We start from the raw sequence: 22,387 nt of genomic DNA, 5'->3' as shown, positions 1-22,387 counted from the left end.
TTCATGCAAAAGTAGACGGATTTTAAGTTTACCAAACAAATAAAATAAAAAGAGCAAACTTTCAACCACGTTTATCACTGGAGAGAAACAAACTCTTTATAGGAGGATGTGAACAATGAGGTCAGGCTTTGACAGTCATTCAAAATGAAGGGAGCCAATGGGTAAAGTGGGCTGGCCCTCTTCCCCATACTGAATACTGTGGAAGGCAGAAGCAAAATGCGAATAACAATTAAACAAACCAATCGATGACGCCTGCTGAACAAAAGCCTCTCTATATATGTACATTGTGTATAATTTTTGTTTCTTTAACAATAGTCTGATGAAACAAGTTTAGCTGCTTCAAAGGCCAGACCTGAAAATAGTGTTATTGAATTTTAAAATAGGGGTTCACACATAAATGTAGATATAACTATGGTGAGCAACATTTTTTGCTCTTTGTTTTAGCTGACAGCTTATTGAAAGAAATTATTAAAGAAAACGGAAAGACCGAGTTATTAGATCGAATCATTAAGGAAAGGCAGGCTAACATCTATATATTGTAGAAAAAACAAACAAAGAGGGCTAAATTTAGGCACAAGGAACAGAAGTGAAATGAGAAATGCTCTTCTACAAGGTTCCCATACCTCAGTAAAATAGGTACATGCACTGAAATTGAAGGATTTGGTTATGTAAGCGACCACAACTAAAGAAATATTTCCACCCAAGTTAGGCAAAAAAGTCTGGCTTTAATGAAGATAGTCTAGGATTGTAGACAGAGTTGGCGCATGAACTGTTGTGGGTATCATTATCTTAAGAGGCTTGTGCATAAGTCAAAGGACTTTAAGGCATTGCTAATTAGCTTAGAGCAGTAATTTCTCTCTGCTTTCACACACACATAGCTGCATAAGAGAGAATTGAAAGAAAAATGTAATTCATCCACCTTACAAACATTCAGTTTTGGAGAGAAGCTCAAGTGCACATCTTTTGTCTTGACTATGAAAACTCAATTAAAAATGTGTCAGTGTTGCAATACTTCTCAAAAGGAAACTTTATAACAAACAGTGTACAATAAGGCTCCATGCTGAGAAAGTCATACAAAATCTACATGGTGAACTTATTTTAAAACCTCTAATGCTCACAATATAAAGAGCACATTTTAGTCCTTACTGTACATTAGGAATGAGGAAGACTTGTGAGCCGCTCTAATACTAGAGCAATGTATGCAAACTCTGCTGGAAACATCAAGAATATCCTCCTTCATGCATAATGATTTTTTGGCAGAAAGCAGGTGTATCATCGCCAAAAATAAAGATATACACACATTAAAACTCAGACTAAATACTCAATTTCTCCCGTGCAATAATTTTATCTTGCAATAATTTTTTTAACAAAATGCGATGCCACCTCTGAATATTGACACTTCAATTAAACGTGAGTTTTCTGCACCTAACAACTGATATTATTTTAGATGCTTTTGGTAGTCCAGTTTTGCAACTTTTTAAACAATAATTGATGGAGTCCTAATCCCAGGGAACTTCAGGCTGCATGTAGATCCAAACTAAAATATTCCCTCTACTAGTGGATTGTGGTTTACACAAACCTGTTTTCAATTTATCCAAGAGATAAAATTGTGTAAAATTGAGGAACTAAACACATGGTTTCTTCAGTAATGTCGCAACGTTCTTAAAGATGCAGCTATTGCTACATTCACAATGTTAAAGGAACACAACATTTAAAAAAAGAAGAACCAAAAATCATTGTCCTTACAGGCAGTGTCACTTCGTCTGTCAGGAAAAAATATTTAGCATCGAACAATTTGTAAGAAAATATAAAGAAAGATGTGCCTCAAGTGTTACAGAAAATGGTTTAGGTTTAGAAACCACATGCTGGATCATTTTCCTTTATGTTGAGGTCACTCCCATTTTCTCTTTCATTTTCTCATAAACGACGTAGCTAATACTGACCGCTGGAAGCACTTTCATAAAGTTTGGTGTAATACCGCGGTAAAGTCCAAGCAACCCTTCCTTTTCAACTATTTTTCGAAAGAGGCCAACCATGTTTAGCTGAGGTCCTCCCTCTATGGAAGCTGTGAAGGAGAAGACAACATTTTAAGGATTAAAAAAAAAACAACAACAAAACATGGTGCATTATTTTCATTATTAATAAAACAAATTCAGCTACACAACTTTTTTAGGCAGTAAATTACTGAACGGGTTCTACAAGGGTTAGAATGTATTATCAATGATGTATTCGAGATATCATCAGTGATGTTATTGCATGCAATACGTTAAGTCTTAAGCAGTGCAAGACAGTGGCAAAAGTTAGTTATTTCACTGAACTAGAACGGACTAATTTGAGGTTTTGTTTTGTAACCATAATTGCATATTAACTGTCAATTTCTGTTTTTTGTACTGATGTTAAGACCTTTTAACTAAACATAACTTTTTTCAGTGAAATAGGAAAGTGGTGCATGCGCCGGCGAGGCAAACCAGCAATTTAATTACGCCAAGTTCAACCCCACAGCGGTGCTAACACTCTCAGGACACAACACGCCAAGATAAAGATATGCTGAAGTTTTTTTAATGGCTCCTGGTAAAGTGTTTCGACTGACCTGAAGCCTTGCTGAAATGTAGGATGCTGTGCACAAACCGTGTCATAAGTACAAAAAATTAAAGGTAGAAAACAGACTACAGGTCAGCCGAGACGCATTACGAGGAGCCATCAAAGAAACTTGAGCATATCTTTATCTTGGCCTGTTGTGTTCTGAGAGTGTGTTATGCCCGCTGTGGGGTGGAACTTATAGATAAATATACAAGATGCCCCTGCATGAAGTCGCACTCCTCCAGCTGGTGAGTAACAACTTTTATTAATCCAAAGAACAAGGTTACAGCTCCGCTTGATATGTCCATTTGCATGACGCATTTCAGTGCATTAATCCACTTTGTTCAGCGGTGACTTTGCACAGCACATCAGTTCCAGGCTTTCACAGATCCCCTGCGTGCTTCGTTCTTTTTATTGGCCTCATACGTGCCGGGTTTTTTTCTCTCTCCAATATCAATGCACGCCGGGACTTTTAGTGAAACATTTATGCCTAATTAAAACCTCCAGTGGTTGTGTGCTTCACCAAAGCATTTTTGGACCAATAATAACCCTCCAGGGGGCCCTAAAGCTGTAAACTTGTTCCTCAATATACGGAACCAACTGCGCCACACATCCAGGCCTGGAATTCAGGTCTGACGGACCTTTTCGATATTTAGAGGGCGGTGCGAACTTCTGTGGCTGGACTCGCAGCATAATAATTTCTACCAAAGATGCTCCTGCATGAAGACACACTCCTCCAGCGGGTGAGTAACAACTTTTATTAATCCAAAGAACCAGGTTACAGCTCTGCTTGATATGCCCACCCACCTGACGCGTTTCAGTGCATTCACGCACTTTCTTCAGAGGCGACTTTCCATAGCACATCAGTTCCAGGCTTTCACAGATCTCCTGCGTGCTTCATTCTTTTTATTGGCCTCAGGTGTGCCTTTTTTTTTCTTTCTCCAGTATCAATGCACGCCGGGACTTGTAGTGAAATATTACTATGCGGGGAGTCCAGCCACAGAAGTTCTCACCGCCCTTGGGGTTGTTTTGCCAAAATACTAAATATGAGTGATGACGAGTGTGCAGCAGGGGAGCTTGAAGCTCTCAAACTCTTTGATGAAGCAGGAGTAACATTAAACAATGAGAGAGGAGAAGCTTTATCTTCAACCAGGAATGAGATAGGAAAACAATTACAGGATCATGAGAAATTAAAGAAACAAGAAATTTCTCGGTTGTGGGAAGTCGCATCACCAAAGCAGTATATTCAAGTTCAAGGGGATTACGAGTAATGATAATACGGTTAAGAGAGATTAGAGATACTCTAATAAACATTGGCCTGATGACACTATGGGAAGACACAACCACTGCTCTACTTTCCCCCGAAGAAAATCTTAAAAGAAAAATACTGGGAGATGGTTATGCACAAAACCCTGCACACCAGCGAGTCATCATTACTTACAGGAATCGTTTTGGAAATAAATTTAATCCCGAGATTAGAACCATACTGGGATACAATAACTAAACCACACAATAGAAAGTTATATTTCCAGTTTAGGGTGGGCTCATTGCCTCCAAGGGCTTTCACTGCCAGATGGGCTAAATCACGTGATAACAAGTGCCCTGTATGCCAGGCCCATGTGGAGTCGTTGGCACATCTATTGTTTGTTTGTGCAACCTATGCCGCCCCGACGTGCATGGCTGGTGCCCATCAGTAAATTGCTAGGCACCAGAAGGAGTGAAGAAGCTGAAAGAATTCTATGCACCGATACGTCAACTCCTATTACCATAGCAGTAGCAAATTTCCTAGACTGGTCATGAGCCATAAGATCGCATTTTTTATCTATAAGATGCGATCTGCTGTTCTTTTTGTACAAGAATCGGGATTTAAAGCTACACACTATGTTAATTGTTATTAGTTTCATCATAGCGTTTGGTTTAATTATTTGGACCAAGGTTTTGTGTTCCTTTGGACGAGAACTTTATAAATGTTCCTGTTATTAGTACATATTGCTGCTTTTAAATTTATCGAATTCCAGTGTGTTATGATGATTTGATCAAATTTCCCCAAACAGGTTTTAAAATCATGCGTGGCATTTTATATAATGAAATATTTTTGTGCCATGCTTTCATGACTAAATTGTCGAATAAAGCTTGTTTGGATTGGTAATGATAATACAGACATATGAAAACCCCCACCTGGAGCTCTTCCGGGAATGGGCTGAGAACAGTGCAATAGCTCTGACAATATGGCGAGGATGCTCATTAAATATGCTGAAATAGAGAGACTAGAAGTGGTAACTAAAATCAAAAAACGAATTACCATATTGAATGTAAATGGGGATCAAGCAAGAATAATTAAGTTTAAAGGAGACCTGCAAATTAGACTTGAGAAATACGAGCAAAGGATCAAAGACAGAAAGGCGACAACTTTTTTACGTGACCGGCTAGACTATAGGGAATGGGCGAATTTATACATTTGCCAAAAGATTTGACCCAGAAAGAAAACAAAGTACAAAGTGGTAATGCTTTTCGCCAAAACGCGTCACAGAGTGAACAAAGCTCAGACACGGAGTCAGAAGTGGAACAAGAGGAGTTCACGAGGAGAGGTTTAAACATTGATGTTATTTAGATATGATAGGCAAATGGGATTATCAGAGTCCCATCGAGACTTTGTGTTTGTTTCAATTGCCGTAGCAAGACTATTAATTGCTACTGGATGGAAGGATGAGGAGCCTCCAATATTCTCAGCTTGGCTTTATCGCTTATTGAGTATACATACTCTTGAAATGGCACCGATTAAGAACAAGGGCCTCCGAGCTAGAGTGAAAGGGGTTAAGATCTGTGCACCAATAATAGACTGGCTGGAAGGAAATCAGGACTGACGATTAGAGGGATAGGAAGGAATCAAGCAATATTAATTGATGTTTGTCCTATATGTTTTCCTTTTCTTTTTTCTTTCCCTTTGTAGGGATTTGCTAGAATATTAACAGTATAATGTAAATATAATCTATGAATTTAGGGAAAGTAAATACCCATTCTGTATGTATTTTGGTTTTAAGATGTACCTGATAGCAGAAAATTAAAAATAACAAAAACAAATTTTAAAAAAGGAGAGGTTTACCCAATACCAGACTCAATGTCACAGATGAACTTCGTTTTTTTACAATTAGACCAGAAGAAAGATCATCAAACAACGAGAGGTCGCGGAAAGGGAAGAGGAAACAGAGGAAGAGGAAACAGAGGAGAGGAGGAGAAGGATACCGGAGGAATTGCAGGAGGGCTATCAAACAGATATATGCGCTCCAGCACGAAACAGGTATCCAAGAAGTAATTACTAACAATACAGTAATTAATTTGAGCAGTACTATAGTAACTGAGGAAGAAAATCGGTGTTCGAACTGGGCCTCTTGTATTGCGGCAAAAATGAATTTAATTATCCAGAGTGTAGAATGGATCTATATACACTCGTTCAAAAAATGAAACTGACTAAACTACATAAAAACCTCCAAAAAACCTCAGCATTACCTCGGACTGCAGTACCTCAAATTGAACAAAATAATTTAACAGGGGTGATATGCTAACTTTGGAAGAGTTGTGGGTTTTACAAAATGAAGGCAATGACATAGCATCTGAAAATATGGAAAACCAAATAGAGGGTGAGAATTTCAATCCTTTCACTTTGCAATTGGCAAAAACTGATCACACTCCTTTTCGCCCATGGTCATTTATATCCCACAAATGGCAAGAGACAATGTGGATGTCTTTTCTGACAATGTAATGTGGATCTGAGATGCTTGTATTACCAATTGCGGAAACAGAAACATAAGTTGAATCCTAAAGAAAACCAAATACATAGAGTAATAACTAAGATAAAGAATGATAATGAGATACTGGTGACACCCTCAGACAAGGGGGAAATGTTGTACTTTGGGGGCGTGATTTATACATTAAAGAGGCTTTGAATCAACTGAATAACAGAGACTGTTATAAGAAAGTGGAAATAGCGGAGTATGAAACAATGAAGGAACAATTTCTTGAAAGACTGGAAAGATCGAAACAGGACTTATTAAGCTGGGATGAATTTAAATTCATGAAACAGGATAATACTATTATTCCAGTCTTTTATATGTTGCAGAAGGTGCATAAAAATATTGAAAATCCACCAGGAAGGCCAATAATTTCCTCTTGCGGCAGTTCATTTGAGAAAGCCTCAAGATACATTGATTATTTTTTTAATCCGATTACTAGGACTCTCAATTCCTATATTAAGGACTCTGCTGACTTTTTAAAACATATCTCTGATGTTCAATGGGATAGTGATATGATGTTATGAACGCTAGATATAACTACATTATATACTAGTATTAGACATGCTGATGGACTGAAAGCTACGGAGTACTCTTAGAAAACTAGACCAATGAGATTTGTGCACCATAATAAAATGATCTTAGAAATGATGGAATGGTCCTTAACAAAGAATATGTTCATGTTTGGTGCAGACCTGCAGGAGCAAGGAACTGCCAAGGGCACCTGCTTTGCCCCCAGTTATGCTAACTTACATCTAGCCTGGTGGGAGGAGCAAGTGCTCCATGGCCCTGAGCTAGATAACTGGATGACAAATGTATTATTGTGGTTCAGATTTATTGATGACGTGTTTGTGCTGTGGCAGGGATCACAGAGTGAATAGTGAATTTCAGGAAATAACAAGGAAACAGACATGGTTATCAGTCAAATATGGTTTTAGAAAGTGTTTAAAGTGTAACGCCTGTCAGCATGGAGAGTACATTGTGGATTCTAAAACACCTTTTAATAGAACTATGAAAGTCGGGGGTCATTTGACGTGTAAATCACTTTTTGTGGTTTACAAGTTACTGTGTCCCTGCAAAAATGTTTATATAGGCAGCACCACCTTGCCAGTAGACCGGAGGATCCTGCAGCATAGACTAGCTATTGCTATCAATGATAGAAGCTACCACGTTGCTAGACAGTTTGAGAAGGAACATCAAAGTAACCCCCAACCAGATGAGATACAGCTGTATAGCAGAAGTTCCTAAGAAAAGGAGGGGGCAACAGGGAACGAGGGCTTCAAAAATTGAAAACATATTTCATACTGGAATTCGACAGTAATGAGCCTAATGGACTCAATATTGATGGGGATTTGTTTACGTGCCTGTAGAAATAATTGGAAGGTTAGCTGCACACTCATAAGATCTGTTTTTTTAAACCATCATTAGTTATAAATGAGAAGGACAAGGGACACATGCACTTTATCTTGCACTTTAGATTATTTAGCACTAGCATTTTAATCTAACTAGAAAGTATATGAAATTTTAATATACAATAACAATTGTTTTTAGATAAAATAGGATTTAAAATAAAAAAATGAAAAAAATTGAAGAAAATGCACTAGCACTTTAAAAAACAGTACTGTAGCATTTAGCACTTTAACAAAGCCATACTGATAAATTATTAGAAGATGTACCAAAGTACATGGTGGGCGAACGTGGAGCGTATATTGGTTAATTGAAAAACATTACTTTAAATGAAATGTATGATGTATTTATGTTTTTATTTCTTAAGTTGAATATACTGTTGAATGCACATTGTGATTAACTTGTAATTAATGCTTTTAATAATGCACTTGCATGAAAGAGCATTTATTTAACAGTGTTTTAAATAAGTTCAAAGATGGCGCCCGCATTAATCAAATCAGTCGCCAAGATGTGCATTGGGATTGTCCTTTCTCTGTGTTCATGTTTCAATCTATGTGTATTTATTGTTAGAAAAAATACCTATCTGCATCGTGAACCGGCTGTCCCATGCAGCCTTGAACACGTGGATGCCATCTAACTCACTAAATAAATGTTGAGTGAATAACCCACCTTGGAGTGCTGGATTAATTCTGAGAGTGAGTAAATTATCATATGTATATATGCTGGGACTTAGATGCCTGATATTCTGGACTGTTAATTCCGGTCAAAAAAAGCAGCACGGATCTTCTTATACATTTTAAGTTTACAGACTTTACAGGATTTTGAGTTTGGTTGCTGGTTTTATTTGCATACAATATTCCCACGGTGACGTAACCTATGCAATAGTGTTATTCAATCTGTCTGCTCCATTATGACAGTTTACCAGTCATGTTTACACATTTTGTGATTTTCATTATTACGTTATGTTGGACCTGGTATATGTCAGACCTTTAGCTGTATTGCACAGTTACACACACATGCATTTGTTGGGCTATGGGACGAATGGTTACACCAGTATGTGTTTTCTGTTTTCTATTTCCATTGCTAGGTCCAGTGGGATGGGCTATATAACGTTCTTAATTAATGGCGCCAAACTTGATTGAGAAAGGCCTCTGTGTAGGCTGAACCGTTTCTTGTACCTGGGATTGGGGGCGACATGATCGAATAAAGTGATGCAGTTTCCTGATGCCACCTGTGCCTGTGCCTTCTTCCGCGGAGTTCTTCTTTGTGGGAGCTGGATGTTTTGTGCATATATACATATATATACACACACACACACACACACACACACACTCCTTATATTGTAACAGGTACTCTATGCATTGATACATATGTCAATACTTACTGACGACAATATCCATTTTATGAGCGGTGAATTTTTGGCATGGTGAACAGAGACCCTTTGGAATTTCTATTTTATCTTGACACAATCTTGATATGATTGTGCATTCAGTAATGATCTGTTTTTATACTCAAATGATCAGCAGTTTTGTATGCAAACGTTTGTGTATTTATACTTTTATTGATTTACTCATGATTATTTATCCATGCATAATTCTGTATTACGTATTAAAAGAGTTATATTATTGAATTCAGTGTTTTGTACATTAGGCCTTTGTGCTTTTATTTATCTATTAGGTATATGCAGTATTTTGTTGGCGTCTTTTAAATGCTAAAAAGTCACATGGTGTTGTAGTACATATAAACCAATATCTGACGCAGTGTCAACCAATCTGCAGTAGCACCAAGGGATTGTTTTGTATTTAATTCAAGGAAGTTGGCTGCTTCAGCATCACGGACCCCCTACCCCGGATGTAGGCCGGGCGACATTCAGTCAACCCAGGAACTTTTTGCTCGCAAAGGAGAATCTACGCATTCGCCCCCTGTTTGTTTACACACTCTGCGTGTAGTACAGGAGACATTATCGGGAGCCGCAGGACTCGTGAGACTTCTCGGCACGCGCAGTAAATTTCTCTAATATAACAGGTTGGGAGGTGGCTAAGGGTGCATTTCGGACACTGATTTAATTCGTAGTCCGCCAACACTGACATTAAGCATTTTGGTGCGATATCCGGAGACGCGCTACGAGAGAGAGAACAAGCAGCAGAAGAGCGGTTTTTGAATTTACCTCCATTCACCGAAAATGGCAAAAACAAAGGATCAGTCAGCAAATCGGCCAGCACTGATGTGAAAGGATTACTCAAGGCTCTAGAAAAAAACATGAGTAGCGAGATGACTAAATGGTAGGAAATTAAATCCCTACAAAAATACTGTGAGGCGGGTAGAATCCCATGAGGCTTGTGGATCATGTTAGCACCCAGCTTCGAGAATCCCAATCAGCTCATGTTGAAGGAGTGGGCAGAAAGCAATCTCGATGCCTCCATGAGATTTGTTTGTCTGCTCATTAAGTATGTGGAAATTGATCAAAGGGTCAATTTAACTGAGATTGAACGTATCAACAAAGAATTAGAAAAACTTGAACACCATGAACAAAAAGATCTCATTGAGAATCGCCATAGTGAAATCAAAGATCCGCTCAAAAAGGAAGCAATCAAAACTAGAAATGCATACAAATTCGCATGAGACAGAAACGACTGAGTCTGGCCACATCTTTCCATGTGTCCATAAATGTGATTCTATTCGACGACAACGGGGTACAAAAACGATGTTGGACAAACAGAATGTAAAAACGATGATCAGTACAGTTGAAACCACATCAGCTTCCGATGTGAGCACCTTTGACAAGTGAAACAGACTCCGAAGATGGAGGAACAGTTTTAAATGGACAAAGAGGACGTGGGTACTTTCACTCTGGCTAAAGAGCTTGATTTTTTAAGGCAAGAAAGAAAAACTCTGAGACCCAGGAAATCCAAATGTCTTTCTAAACAAAGAAGGAACCAAAGATGGCGCCAAAGAAGAAAGTGCAGCAAACACAAAAAGCAAGAGGCAGCAGAATTACAGATGGAAAAAACGCTAAATTCTAATGACAAAACTGTTATCAATCTTACAGAGATTCAACTCAATCAGGCCGAAACACAATTATTGACACTTTGGCTCACCCATTGCCCAGAAAGCAATTTCAACTATTGTCAGACACGAATAGACGTTTTCAAATTCTTAAGAAAACTTAAATTAACAAAATACTATAAGATCAAACAGTCTCCCACTCAAAGCATTATGACATTTCCAATGCATAATATCGGATCTGAAACAAGTCAATATGCGGATATTCCTCTATCACGAACGCTACATGAGCTTACTTATGATGAGAATGGATCCAGGAGTTTACCTTTATCGACACAATTACTTCTATGCGAAGAAGGCATAAATCCTTTGCCATCCATCAAAGTCCCTTCAAGGCACCCTCTACTTGTATACCTATGATGCCCTGGGATGCTGTGGACATCTTCCAAGATAGAGTGATAGAGGACGTCAAAAAGCTCAATCGTCGAATGCAACCTCAACCCAAAATATACCAGCACCGTGAGAATCAGTATTTCAGTTTCATGACCAAACTATGCACCACTGTGGTCATAAACAATTCTGATAAGGGGGTAACATAGTACTGTGGCATAAGGATGAATACAAACAGGAGGCTAATAGGCATCTAAATAATCCAGTTTGCTACAAAAAATCCAATATGGCACAGGTCACGACTATGACCAAGCTATTCAAGGAAGAATTGGTGGGCTGGAAAAGGGATGGCCTCAGATCAAGTGATGAATTTGCACTTTTACATAATGATGTTCCAGACACGCCCACCACACGTTTCATTATGAAAATACACAAGAGCGTGTCCCTAGTTCCAGGTCAGCCCATCATTTCAGCTAGAAAGAGCCTATTTGAAAACACCTCACGTTATGTGGATTATTATCTACAAGAGTTAGTTGTGGGTCTTCCTTCTTACATCTGTGATACTATTGATTTTTTTAATAAGCTTTCCTAACAGTCTTGGTCTGATAAGTACATTCTAATTACTATGGACACTGCCTCGCTATATACCAGTATCGAGCATAGTGATGGTATGAGGTCAGTTGAGCACTATCTAAACAACAGACCTTTGGAACTTTTTAGTCATAACAAAATGCCTTTGAGGATGATCCATTGGTGTCTTCATAACTTTTTACATTTGAAAATGAATTTTTCAGCAGTTTAGGGGTGTTGCCATGGGGGCATGTTTCTCCCCCAGTTATGCATGTTTACATGTAGGCTGGTGGGAGGAGCGAGTCCTCATGGTGGAGCACCACTTCGATTGGGTTAATTATGTGGTTGTATGGTGGCTCTATATAGATGATGTGTTCGTCATTTGGAGGGGGACGCAAGTACAAGCAGAAGGATTTGTTGCTAAAATGAATGTCAATACGTTAAATCTTGAGTTCACTGTTCATATAGACAATGTGGCTACTAATTTTCTAGATGAGCATATCTATGTATAACAAGTCAAAATTGAGTCATGTTTCTTTCGTACACTCACAGCTAGTAATTCCATTCTGCACGCTTCTAGTTTTCATCCTAAGCATCTTATCAACAGTATTCCTTATGGCGAATTTTTAAGGATTCGCAGAGTATGTAGTTCTGATAATGATCTCTTTCAATATCAGCAGGAAGCCAAACAAAGATTCCTTCTTAGAGGATAGAACATAATTTTAGATCAGGCCCTGATTAAAGTCAATTCTAAGGACAGAAAAGAACTACTCACTTCATCTAACAATGTGGGCACTCCTGACTGCAATGTTTCATCTGGTAAAGTAGATCGGGATGCCAGAGCTAGACTCGTTACAACATATAGTAAACAGGCAGACACATCAGAGCTATCATCAACGAACAATGGCCCATAGTTCTCACTGATGCAACACTCAGGCTAGCTTTGCCAGATAAGCCAATATTTACGTTTCACAGAGCACCATCAATGCGCAGTGAACTGGTTAAAAACAGTCCTGAAATTGATATCAAAACTAGCTGGCTGTCGCCTAAGCATGGTTTTCACAAATGCAGCGCTTGTCGTGCCTACAAACACTTCCTCTTTCTGCACGGCTTTCTGTACTAAACCTATAGATCTTAAAGGTTAATAAACATGCAGAACTGACTATGTGGTATATGTTCTTCAATGTACCTGTGGCCTATGGTATGTGGGCAGCACCAAACTGAAGGTACATGTTCGGATATTTCAACATTTGAGAGCTATTGTCAAGTCTGATTTGTCTTACCCAGTGGGGAGACATTTTAAATCTACACAATGTAAATTGCATCCAGTATTTTGTTAAAGAGGCAGTGCTGGTACACAAATGAGGTGGTGTCCGAGACAAAATATTACGACAGTTGGAATTCAAATATATCGTGGAACTTGATACTAAAACACCCATCGATTTAAATACTAGTGACTATCTAGACATTTTTATTTAATCTCAGCGATTAACTGGTCCTGATTCGTGATTTTCCTGCCAATCATTGAATTTGTAAATGTTCTATCCCCCTTTTTTTTTTTAATAACAAATCCCGAGTTGTTTTTCTCTTAACATTTCTATTTTTCCAACACACAGCACATAGCACTTTTACAATTTGGCACCTTTAACACTAATGCACTTTATAGAGCATATCAGCACGCTGACATCTTTGATTGCACGGATTTGCAGCATATAGCCTTGTGCCTAGGAAAGCTCAAAATACGATGGTTTTGATCATACACGATGTGCATTCACTCAAAACAAATTTGTATTTGTACCAGTTTGTGAAGTGTATGAGTTGTCCTCATATTATCAAATCATACGTGTATACTGCTAGTGTAAAACAAGTCGCTTCTATGTCCTTGTAACTGCACGATTCCACTTTAGGAGTTTCATGCTACTCGAAATGTCACTATTTTCAGTGCTGTTTTTTCAGATTTCAATTTTGTCTCAAAATTGGCATTGCTATTTCGGTTTTAGTAAAGTCAAAGTTTCTTATACTGTAACAGGTACTCTATGCGTTGATACTTATCTCATAATTCCTACTGATGACAATATCCATTTTATGAGCTGTGAATTTTTGGCATAGTGAACAGAAACCCTTTGGAATTTCTATTTTATCTTGATATGATCGTGCATTCAGTAATAATCTGTTTTTATACTCAAATGATCAGCAGTTTTGTATGCAGTTTGTGTATTTATAAATGTTTATTTATCCATGATTATTTATCCCTGCATATACGTTTAAGTTATTTATTATGTATTACAAGAGTAATACCATTGAATTCCGTGTTTTGTACAGTAGGCATTTGTGCGTTTATTTATTTATTAGGTATATGCAGTCTTTTTTCAGTATCTTTTAAATGGTAATAAGTCACATGGTGTTGTAGCCCATATAAACCAACATCTGACGTAGCGCGATCATGTGATCAAGGCCACTGGGTGTGGCCGAAACACGTCATGGGCAGCACGCTTAATTTAATAAACAAATAATTTTACACCGCGACACATTGGAGTCCGTGCCTATTTGTGTCAACCTATCTGCAGTTGCACCAAGGGATTAGTATATATATATATATATATATATATATATATATATATACTATATATACTTGGTGCAACTGCAGATAGGTTGACACACTCCTGTTATGCCAGCAGCACAAACAGATACGGACCACAGCGTGTTCAGGTTTCAAAAGCAGGGCTTTAATCCATGTAGAATTAAATCAGCAGGTGCGTTTGGACAGAGGTGAAGGCAGAGGGCGGGGCCTGATGTGACAAGTGTACAAACGCACACTGTGGCGCATTTTAAGTTGGGGGTTAAGTCTCCTTGAATCCGGAGGGAGCCTAGGGTCCACACCAGGTACCTCCAGTAAGTGCCACAGAGCTGCATTGCAGAGAGGTGCAAAAAGGGCCATTGCCTCGGACCACCTCTCTGCAAAGCAGCTCTGTGGTGCTTACTGGAGGTACCTAGTCGGCTAGATGGCCCACAGGGACCCTCAGGGTCACGCTCACCTTTCTCCATCACTCTGCAAACGCAACTACTATGTTATAGTTAGAAATTAGTATTTTTTTTAAAACTTTGAAATTAAAAAAAAAAATGGGTTTCAGGGACGTTTTAGTTAGTTGGACATTTCACTCGTACAAAACCCGAGAACTTGCGTGCCCGCAATGCACTGCTGATGACATCACATATTACATCACTCATGACATGGTCAGTGACATCACTGATGACATCTCAAATGAATATATATATATATATATATATATATATATATATATATATATATATATATATATATATATATATATATATACACATCTCACAGAGGGGATCACCAGTGTGCAATTTCAACTAGGTCAGAGTTTCCATAAAAGATAGTTTCTTTGTTCACTAATTACTTTGGCGCCATTTGATGAATCGATATAAAATAAACAAATAAAAAAAGTTCATCCAGCTTAGCACCTTCATGGAAAGTTTTGCGATGATCCATCAAGAAGGGGTTAACGCTCTTAAAGAATTGTTATATTGGGACGATTGGTCCTGCTGGAGTGCCTTATGCCATAGGCTGTGGGGGAATTAGCCCCATGTTTCCTTTAACACATTATGAGTAACGCAAAATATGAAGTCAGGCTGTGCATGGTAGGGGCGAAAAATACAGTTAGCTCAGTAAATTATAAATTGCGAATTTTCAGTGTTTTGCAAATAAAAGATTTTGTCTCATTTCAAAACCTAACTATAATATCACTTTAACCTTTGTTTTTTTCTCCAGTGAATATATGTAAACACACAAACACACATAAAAATACATAAACACAAACACTATGATGCCCCTTTTGGACATGCACCTTTAGTGTTCAATAATGGTTGTAGATCTTAATGTGACTATGTGAAGTGCCATCAATATATTTTTGATGCTAAAACTACCACCCAGGAGATGTATGTGTGGTTGCATCATGCTAGAGTCTGTGGCATTTTCTTAAAGAATGAGAGTGGGCACTTCACAGGAACGATCAGTGGGCAAAGTGATTAATATTATACAGTGTCCAAGGATTCTTATGGAGTGTTACTTTGAGCAATTTAGGAGCGAGTTGTTTTTCTTTTTTTGACAAGTATGCCGTGAATCCTTCTGATTAAAAAGTGAGCAGAGCCGGAACAAGTAAAGATTAAACCCTGTTCACTGGACACTTAAAGCTCTCTTTAAATATCCATTCTGTATGTCCCAATTCCAGATGCCAGAGTCCCAGAGAACAGTGTTTTTCTAATGCAACACCCAACTTCTGGAAGTAAAAACTGGGACTTCAAGAATTTCCTTGAATTATATTGACTGCTTATATTTGATTCAATTGCATTTAGTGATTATTTATTTTGGAGTATGTGCTCTATATATCCAATAAAATGACAATGAAAAAAAGCTTTCTAGAAAGAATAAGTTGCTAAAATTAAAGTGTACCTTAGGGAAAACATGGCTTATTTTGCTTGTGTGTGGCTTTAAGGTCTCATGTACTACTAGCCACAGTGAAAAAGGTCAAAACCATAGATGGAAAACAAAAAAGATGTAATTTCATGTTAGTTTGGTAGGAGTATTGCAATAGCATCAATTATCACGTTTGTGGTCCTTAATGTATCCATTACTGTTGGACTTGGACCTTCCTGCAGGTTCATCCCCAAGCTTTCTGCCTTCAACCCTCCTGCTTTATGAATTTCGTTTTTGTTGGCCTTAGGACTCTGAGCACTTTGCTGCTGCTGACTAGTGCTAAAGTGCTTGTGCACACTCCCTAAAACATGGTAAAATTGGCTTACACCCGATTGGCATATTTTATTTACATATAAGTCACTAGTAAAGTGGTAGTTTATGTACTCGGGGCCTGTAAATTCAATGCTACTTAGTGGACTTGCACAACGTATTGTGCCACTCAATTAAGTAGCCTTTTTAAACATGTCTAAGGCCTGTAATTTCATACTTTGTACAGTTTTAAATTGCCAATTCGACTTGGCAAAATAAACCTTTATATAGAATTTACCCTTAGGGTAGACCCTAAAGAGCCCGTAGGGCAGGGGATATTGTATTTAAGAAGTTAGACCTATACTTTTAAGTTTTAAACTGTGAGGCCAACTCTCCCATTGGATAACATTGGGTTACTTTGTTACAATTAATAAGTGATAATATTTGGTGTAGCTGGCCTTTGTGTATTCCTTCCACACATTACCATAAAGGGGTCTAGGTTATGGCAGGACTTGGAGGAGGAAGCTGGACATAGCCCTGCTTAAATTTCAAAGGAGGTGTCTCAGCACAAAATACAAAGAACTTCACTCTAGCCTTTTGTGACTCCAGTCCCTGTAGAACCAAGCCTGGGCAGGGAGGCAGGAAAGCCCCAAGCCATCTGTGGGATAAGAGGGGAGAGGGGGAATCCATTAGTTTCTCCAATTGCAAAGTTGACACCAGATATAAAAAAAATACCATTCTCAGACCCATTCTTCAGTACACTCCTGGACCTGTGGGTACTACAGAGGAAGGACTGCCCTGCTGCCAGAGGACTGCTCTGCTGCTTATGGCCTGCCCTGCTGCATATGGCCTGCCCTGTTCTCGAAGAATGAAAACTGGAACAGTTTGCTTCCTTCCAGGCAATGTGACTCAAAGGGCCAGGCGGCTGACCTCTTATTCTGAGTTACAGGGACACAACAAGCTCCAGAGGCCTCCCCACTGGCCTACCCTTCACCTTCTGCACTGAACCTGCTCCTGAACCTGCTTGAACCCTGCTGCCTCTGTTGGAGTGAGTTCCTGACCCCCCCAGGAGGTAGCTACCAAGGTCTTGAGAAATCCTGAAGTGAATGGGCCCGCTCGCACTGAGATCTCGCCGCCTGAAATGACTAACACCGCAAAGCTCCAGTAGACCCACCTCCTGACGCTATATTGACCGACAGCAACACGAGATCTGCACTTTGGCTACAGCGATGATAGCCTACAGTGACCACCAATGTGGAGCTCCAGCAACAACCATCAGTGATATGAAGAGGATCTTCACGTTACAGCGACAACCGTATCAGACACCAGTCCTGCTCTCCATGCAGCCTTTTTCACCACAAATCTTCACATCAAACTTTTTGAAGGTAACTTTTTCAGCAGGACTAACCTGGTCCCTATAACCGGACCATGCTCCATCACGTCTGGCCTTAACTTGTGACTATCCCTCAGTCTAACATTAACAAATAATCAAGTGGTGCTATACTTACCTAAATCTTTAAAACTGCTCATCTCTGGTTCTATTGATTGGATTTTTGTTGTTTTGGTCTAATTTTTGTAAAAGATTTTCTTATTCTTTTTATTGATAGCATTGCTTCACATTACATCTTATAGTTTTATCATGTGCATCTTTACATATCCAATACTGTACATTAATGTGCTAGAGTCTCAGTGACATACTCATTTTATTTATTAGATTGTACTCTATTTGTCTAAATGGATGTGGGATTTTTCTTGCGTTTTTACTTTACTACTGTTTGCGTAATAGAAAATTAGAAAAACACGCTGCCTATATGTTAAGTCTGACTGCTTCTGTGCTAAGCTAGTAGAGAATTTAGTGATTTTCATAGTGCACCCTGACAGGGATTGTGGTTGTTGCTTGAAAAGAGTTAACATCCACCTCAACCATTAACCCAATTTCGCACAGTGACACTTTCACAAATTATGCCATGACCTGGTACATTCAAGTGTGACTCTTTCTAAAAACAAACTATCCCCAATAGGTTTGACATGGTAGGTAAGAATGAAAGTTATGATGAGTATTTTGCCACTACCCTTAATTTTGAAGAAAAAAACCCATTGATTTTAGTCAAGTCTAAAAAGGATAGGGACCATGAACCTTGCTACTCCCAGAGACTCATCAAAAAATGTTGTTAGGGATGCTTAAAGAATAAGAGAAATATGGTCTCGAAAGTTCAAGAAGGACAAAAAAGGTAGATAACATTTCAGATTTAATGAGTGGCATACAAAACTGCAGCAAGAACTATTTCTATGCATAACAAAATAACCAACTACAAAAGGGTCTGAAAAGTTTCCATAAAAAGCACTTCCCCAAATGAAATGCTTTTGAATTACAGTTCAAAACATTCCAACGTACATAATTTCTGATGGCATGCCAACAGGGCAGAAATGTATATGTAAAGGGAGCAAATGTTCAAAACCTTATTCTACAATCCCTGTATGTGCTCGTTTATGATTCTAAATCCGTAGAGCAATTAAAACTTCACTTGTTGTCAGTAGATCAGTCTGCATATTTAGAAATCACATCCATTCCCATGTGTTACTCAGTTTTTATACCTACTAGTTTGCATCATTCCAACCTCAATAGAAAGATACAAATCACCCATATATCTTATAAGTACACATTAACTTTAGTATGCAGCATGTAAACATTATCTCATATGCCTCCAATTGTTTGTTGAAAAGTATATGGAAAAAGAAGCCATCAAGACCAACAGTTCTAAAAGTGTGAATACAGAAGTCTGGAACTCAATAGGCTACCTAGCAAAAAGCATTTGAATGCAAAATTCAAAAGAAAAAAAAACCAATGAGGACACTGGAAAAACAGGAAAGAATATTGCCTGTGTAAATTTTTCACAATTAAAGCAAATTATCTAAATTCTACCGAAAAGGGATACCACGTTCCTTTGGTTTGCCCAAGTACAACTAGTTAATAGCAGAGAATTTTGGACAAGCAGTGCAAAATAAGATATCCTGCATCCAGGACATCCTAGGAGCCTGGACAAAGTGGGACTTATTAACCAGTTTCTACCTTAGAACTTATCCAGATCTTCCATTACTTTTAACCAGCTAATCCCTCTTCTTTATTTTGCATTAGGCAAATAGGAATTTTTTACTGATAAGAGCAATCACCGTATCCAGAAATCCATAAAAGAGATTATTAATGATGTCTTTTGTTTCTATGTCATTTGCTCCTTAATGTGAATTTCCTAAATACCACGTGAACAAACCAGATTTTCTGCAAAACTAATATTGACAGATTTGTATCAATATTTTCTTCCCATTCTTTAGTACATCCATTTCTTAAGTAGCAAAAATAGTTGTCTAAGCCATTTTCTGGATCAGATCATTCACTGAGATTTTTGGCCATTTCACCACAGGGAAAACACGACACTCCTGAAGCCAGTGCTTGCCTTAGGCTGACAACTTTTTATTTTTGACCGGGGTTCCCTCTTGCCCTAGCTTTCCTCCCATCTCTACCCACTGGCATTCAGTCTCCTCCAAGTGCAGCATATTGGTCACCAAATAATGAGTCCGTAATCATTTCGCTGAATGAAAAAAAAAAACAAATTGGAAATTCAGATCATATATATATATATATATATATATATATATATATATATATATATATATATATATATATATATATATATATATATATATATATATGATCTGAATTTCAAAATTACGTTGCATGGAGTTTTTAGCTATCTCGGGAAAGTCATGCCTCATGGAAACCTACCTACATCTGATAGTATAGATCAAAGTGAACTCTAAATACTTCGGTCTGCCAATATTTTTTTCGTAGCAGCAACATGATGGCTGCACAATAACCTACATTTTCTAAATATTTATTATTAAAACTTAGAAGAATCCATTGCCACCAACCAATATATCTTCCTAAATTCCTAAGATCCTTACAAGGTAGGTATAAGGCAAGGTTCAAGAACGCTCATGAGACTAGGAAATGGCAACATTACAGCTAGATCAAGTCCAATATTCAGATCAATCCACTACATTTGTGCACATTTAGTGTCTTTCTGAGAGGGTCAGTACAACTAGGGAATCCTCTTAACACCATATATCTTAGAAAGTATGCCTTCCAGATTGAATTGACCTTCCACAGTTTCTTTATCCATCATGCCTTAGAAACCATAATGTATTGAGTAAACACTTTGGTAGGTTCATGTCTGTATTTACATTTCAATACTATAAGTGAATTGAAAAAAGCAGGTCATCTACCAATACACGATTCAACTGACAGCAACATAATGTTGACACACAGAAAACATTTGTTTGGTGGTTAAGGTTATACCCTTGGAAAAAATTAACAATAGAAATACAATACCAGTGCAGAAAGATTTCCTGTATAAGGATTGTAGTTGGATTGACAGAATCAAGGCAAGTGTAATTAAGAAAACAATAGCTGGAGTAACTGTATGGTGCAGCTACAATATAAGAAGAATACAAACAAGGCTATTACATTCTCTTTTCACCTGTGGTATTAGAATAAGAGGAGAACAAAGATTAGTAACAATGTTTTTTGGGAGAAGTATGGAGCCTTTGACTTTTGTAGTTCAGTATCTGCACAAGGGTCTTTTGTGGTCAGTCGTGTGTGTGGGTTTGAGATAGGTTGCCTGCTCTGTAAATACAAAATACCCAGGCTTACCAATGGACGAACCATTTTTTTGTGTGGTTATTATGAAAAGGAATGTTTGCATCATCTGTTAGTGGAAGATCCTACACAGTATAAGAACATAGGAAAGCCACTGTGGAGTTCAAAAGAATATCAATTTTGAAGAAATCCTTTGGTAGCTCAAATACTTAAGCCCAACAGGGGCGGGATTGTAATATTACCACATTATTTTAGGCTGTGCCATCATGTTCCAGTGGCAAAAATAGGCATTGTATCTAATCTTGAAGTCCAACAAAATAGATGACTTATCAGGTCCTTGGTTTGAGCCAACGAGATACTTATAAAATGAATGGAGAATTTCTTTTAGGACACTAGGGTTTCTGGAAAGGGGTCTTGAGGTTGTCTAATAGCTAAAGTGCTCCCATTTCTCTAAAAGTTTCTTTTTGTGTTGAGTTTATAACACTGCAAGTACCTGCACAATTTTTTTTATCCTTGTGTTTAGGCATCTATAACAACCACATCCTTTAGAGAAAATTTAATCTGGAGATCTGAAAGAGGAGAGTTGTAGGTGCTCAGATATTTAGAGTCCCATTCTGAAAGAATATATTTACTGTTCCAGAATCACATCATGGGTGAGATGATTATTTTATTTGGTATTTTATGTTAAATGAAGGGAAAGGGGGTGGTCCCCCTAGCCTGTTGCACTGCCCTCCGTCATGTGCAATGGGACAGAAAGCTCCTACAGAAAACCCTGCTATGGCACAGCACCTGGCTGAAGGAAGTGACAACACTTACAGGCTTCAGAGCATGGGATACGATTGGGATCTCTCAACTTGGGGACATGTGGTCAGGAATGCACATACGCTACTTTGCCAACTTCCAAGAATCATATGCCCTCACCCGTTCATAGTGCTACAAACACCTGCAGAACAGACATGCCCTCCATGCCTACATGCGTGACCAGACCCCCTCCTGGAGTTTAACCCCCTTGAAGCTACAATCCTAATGGGTAACCGGGGGCGCAGCTGTGCTTCGCAAATCTACAGCACTCTCGTAATTAAATCACCTGGTTCCCCCCACCATATATGGACCCAGTGGGAGCGTTGGGTGGGCCTCCTAGATAAAGCGGATTGGTGCGATGCCCTGATGGCCCCGCAAGCTCACTATCGCCTCCAAGCAGAGGCTAATATAAACCTACTATGTTCATGTTGCATACCTAACTCCCAC

General features: G+C 38.4%; 1 protein-coding gene across 1 annotated transcript in view; it reads right to left on the bottom strand.

The window, feature by feature from the left end:
- Positions 1–705: 705 nt before the first annotated feature.
- SLC25A24 (solute carrier family 25 member 24) overlaps positions 706–22,387 on the bottom strand; it is a 228,819-nt gene continuing 207,137 nt past the window's right edge. The window contains exon 10 of the mRNA XM_078668441.1: positions 706–2,065. Within this exon, the coding sequence (XP_078524567.1) occupies positions 1,881–2,065 (185 nt within the window). The 3' untranslated portion in view covers positions 706–1,880. The remainder of the gene's footprint in view (positions 2,066–22,387) is intronic.

This window comes from Lissotriton helveticus, chromosome 1_2 (genome assembly GCF_964261635.1).
Source record: "Lissotriton helveticus chromosome 1_2, aLisHel1.1, whole genome shotgun sequence".
NCBI lineage: Eukaryota > Metazoa > Chordata > Amphibia > Caudata > Salamandridae > Lissotriton > Lissotriton helveticus.
The sequence above is the reverse complement of the archived record's forward strand: the minus strand, read 5'-3'. Positions and strand labels throughout refer to the sequence as shown.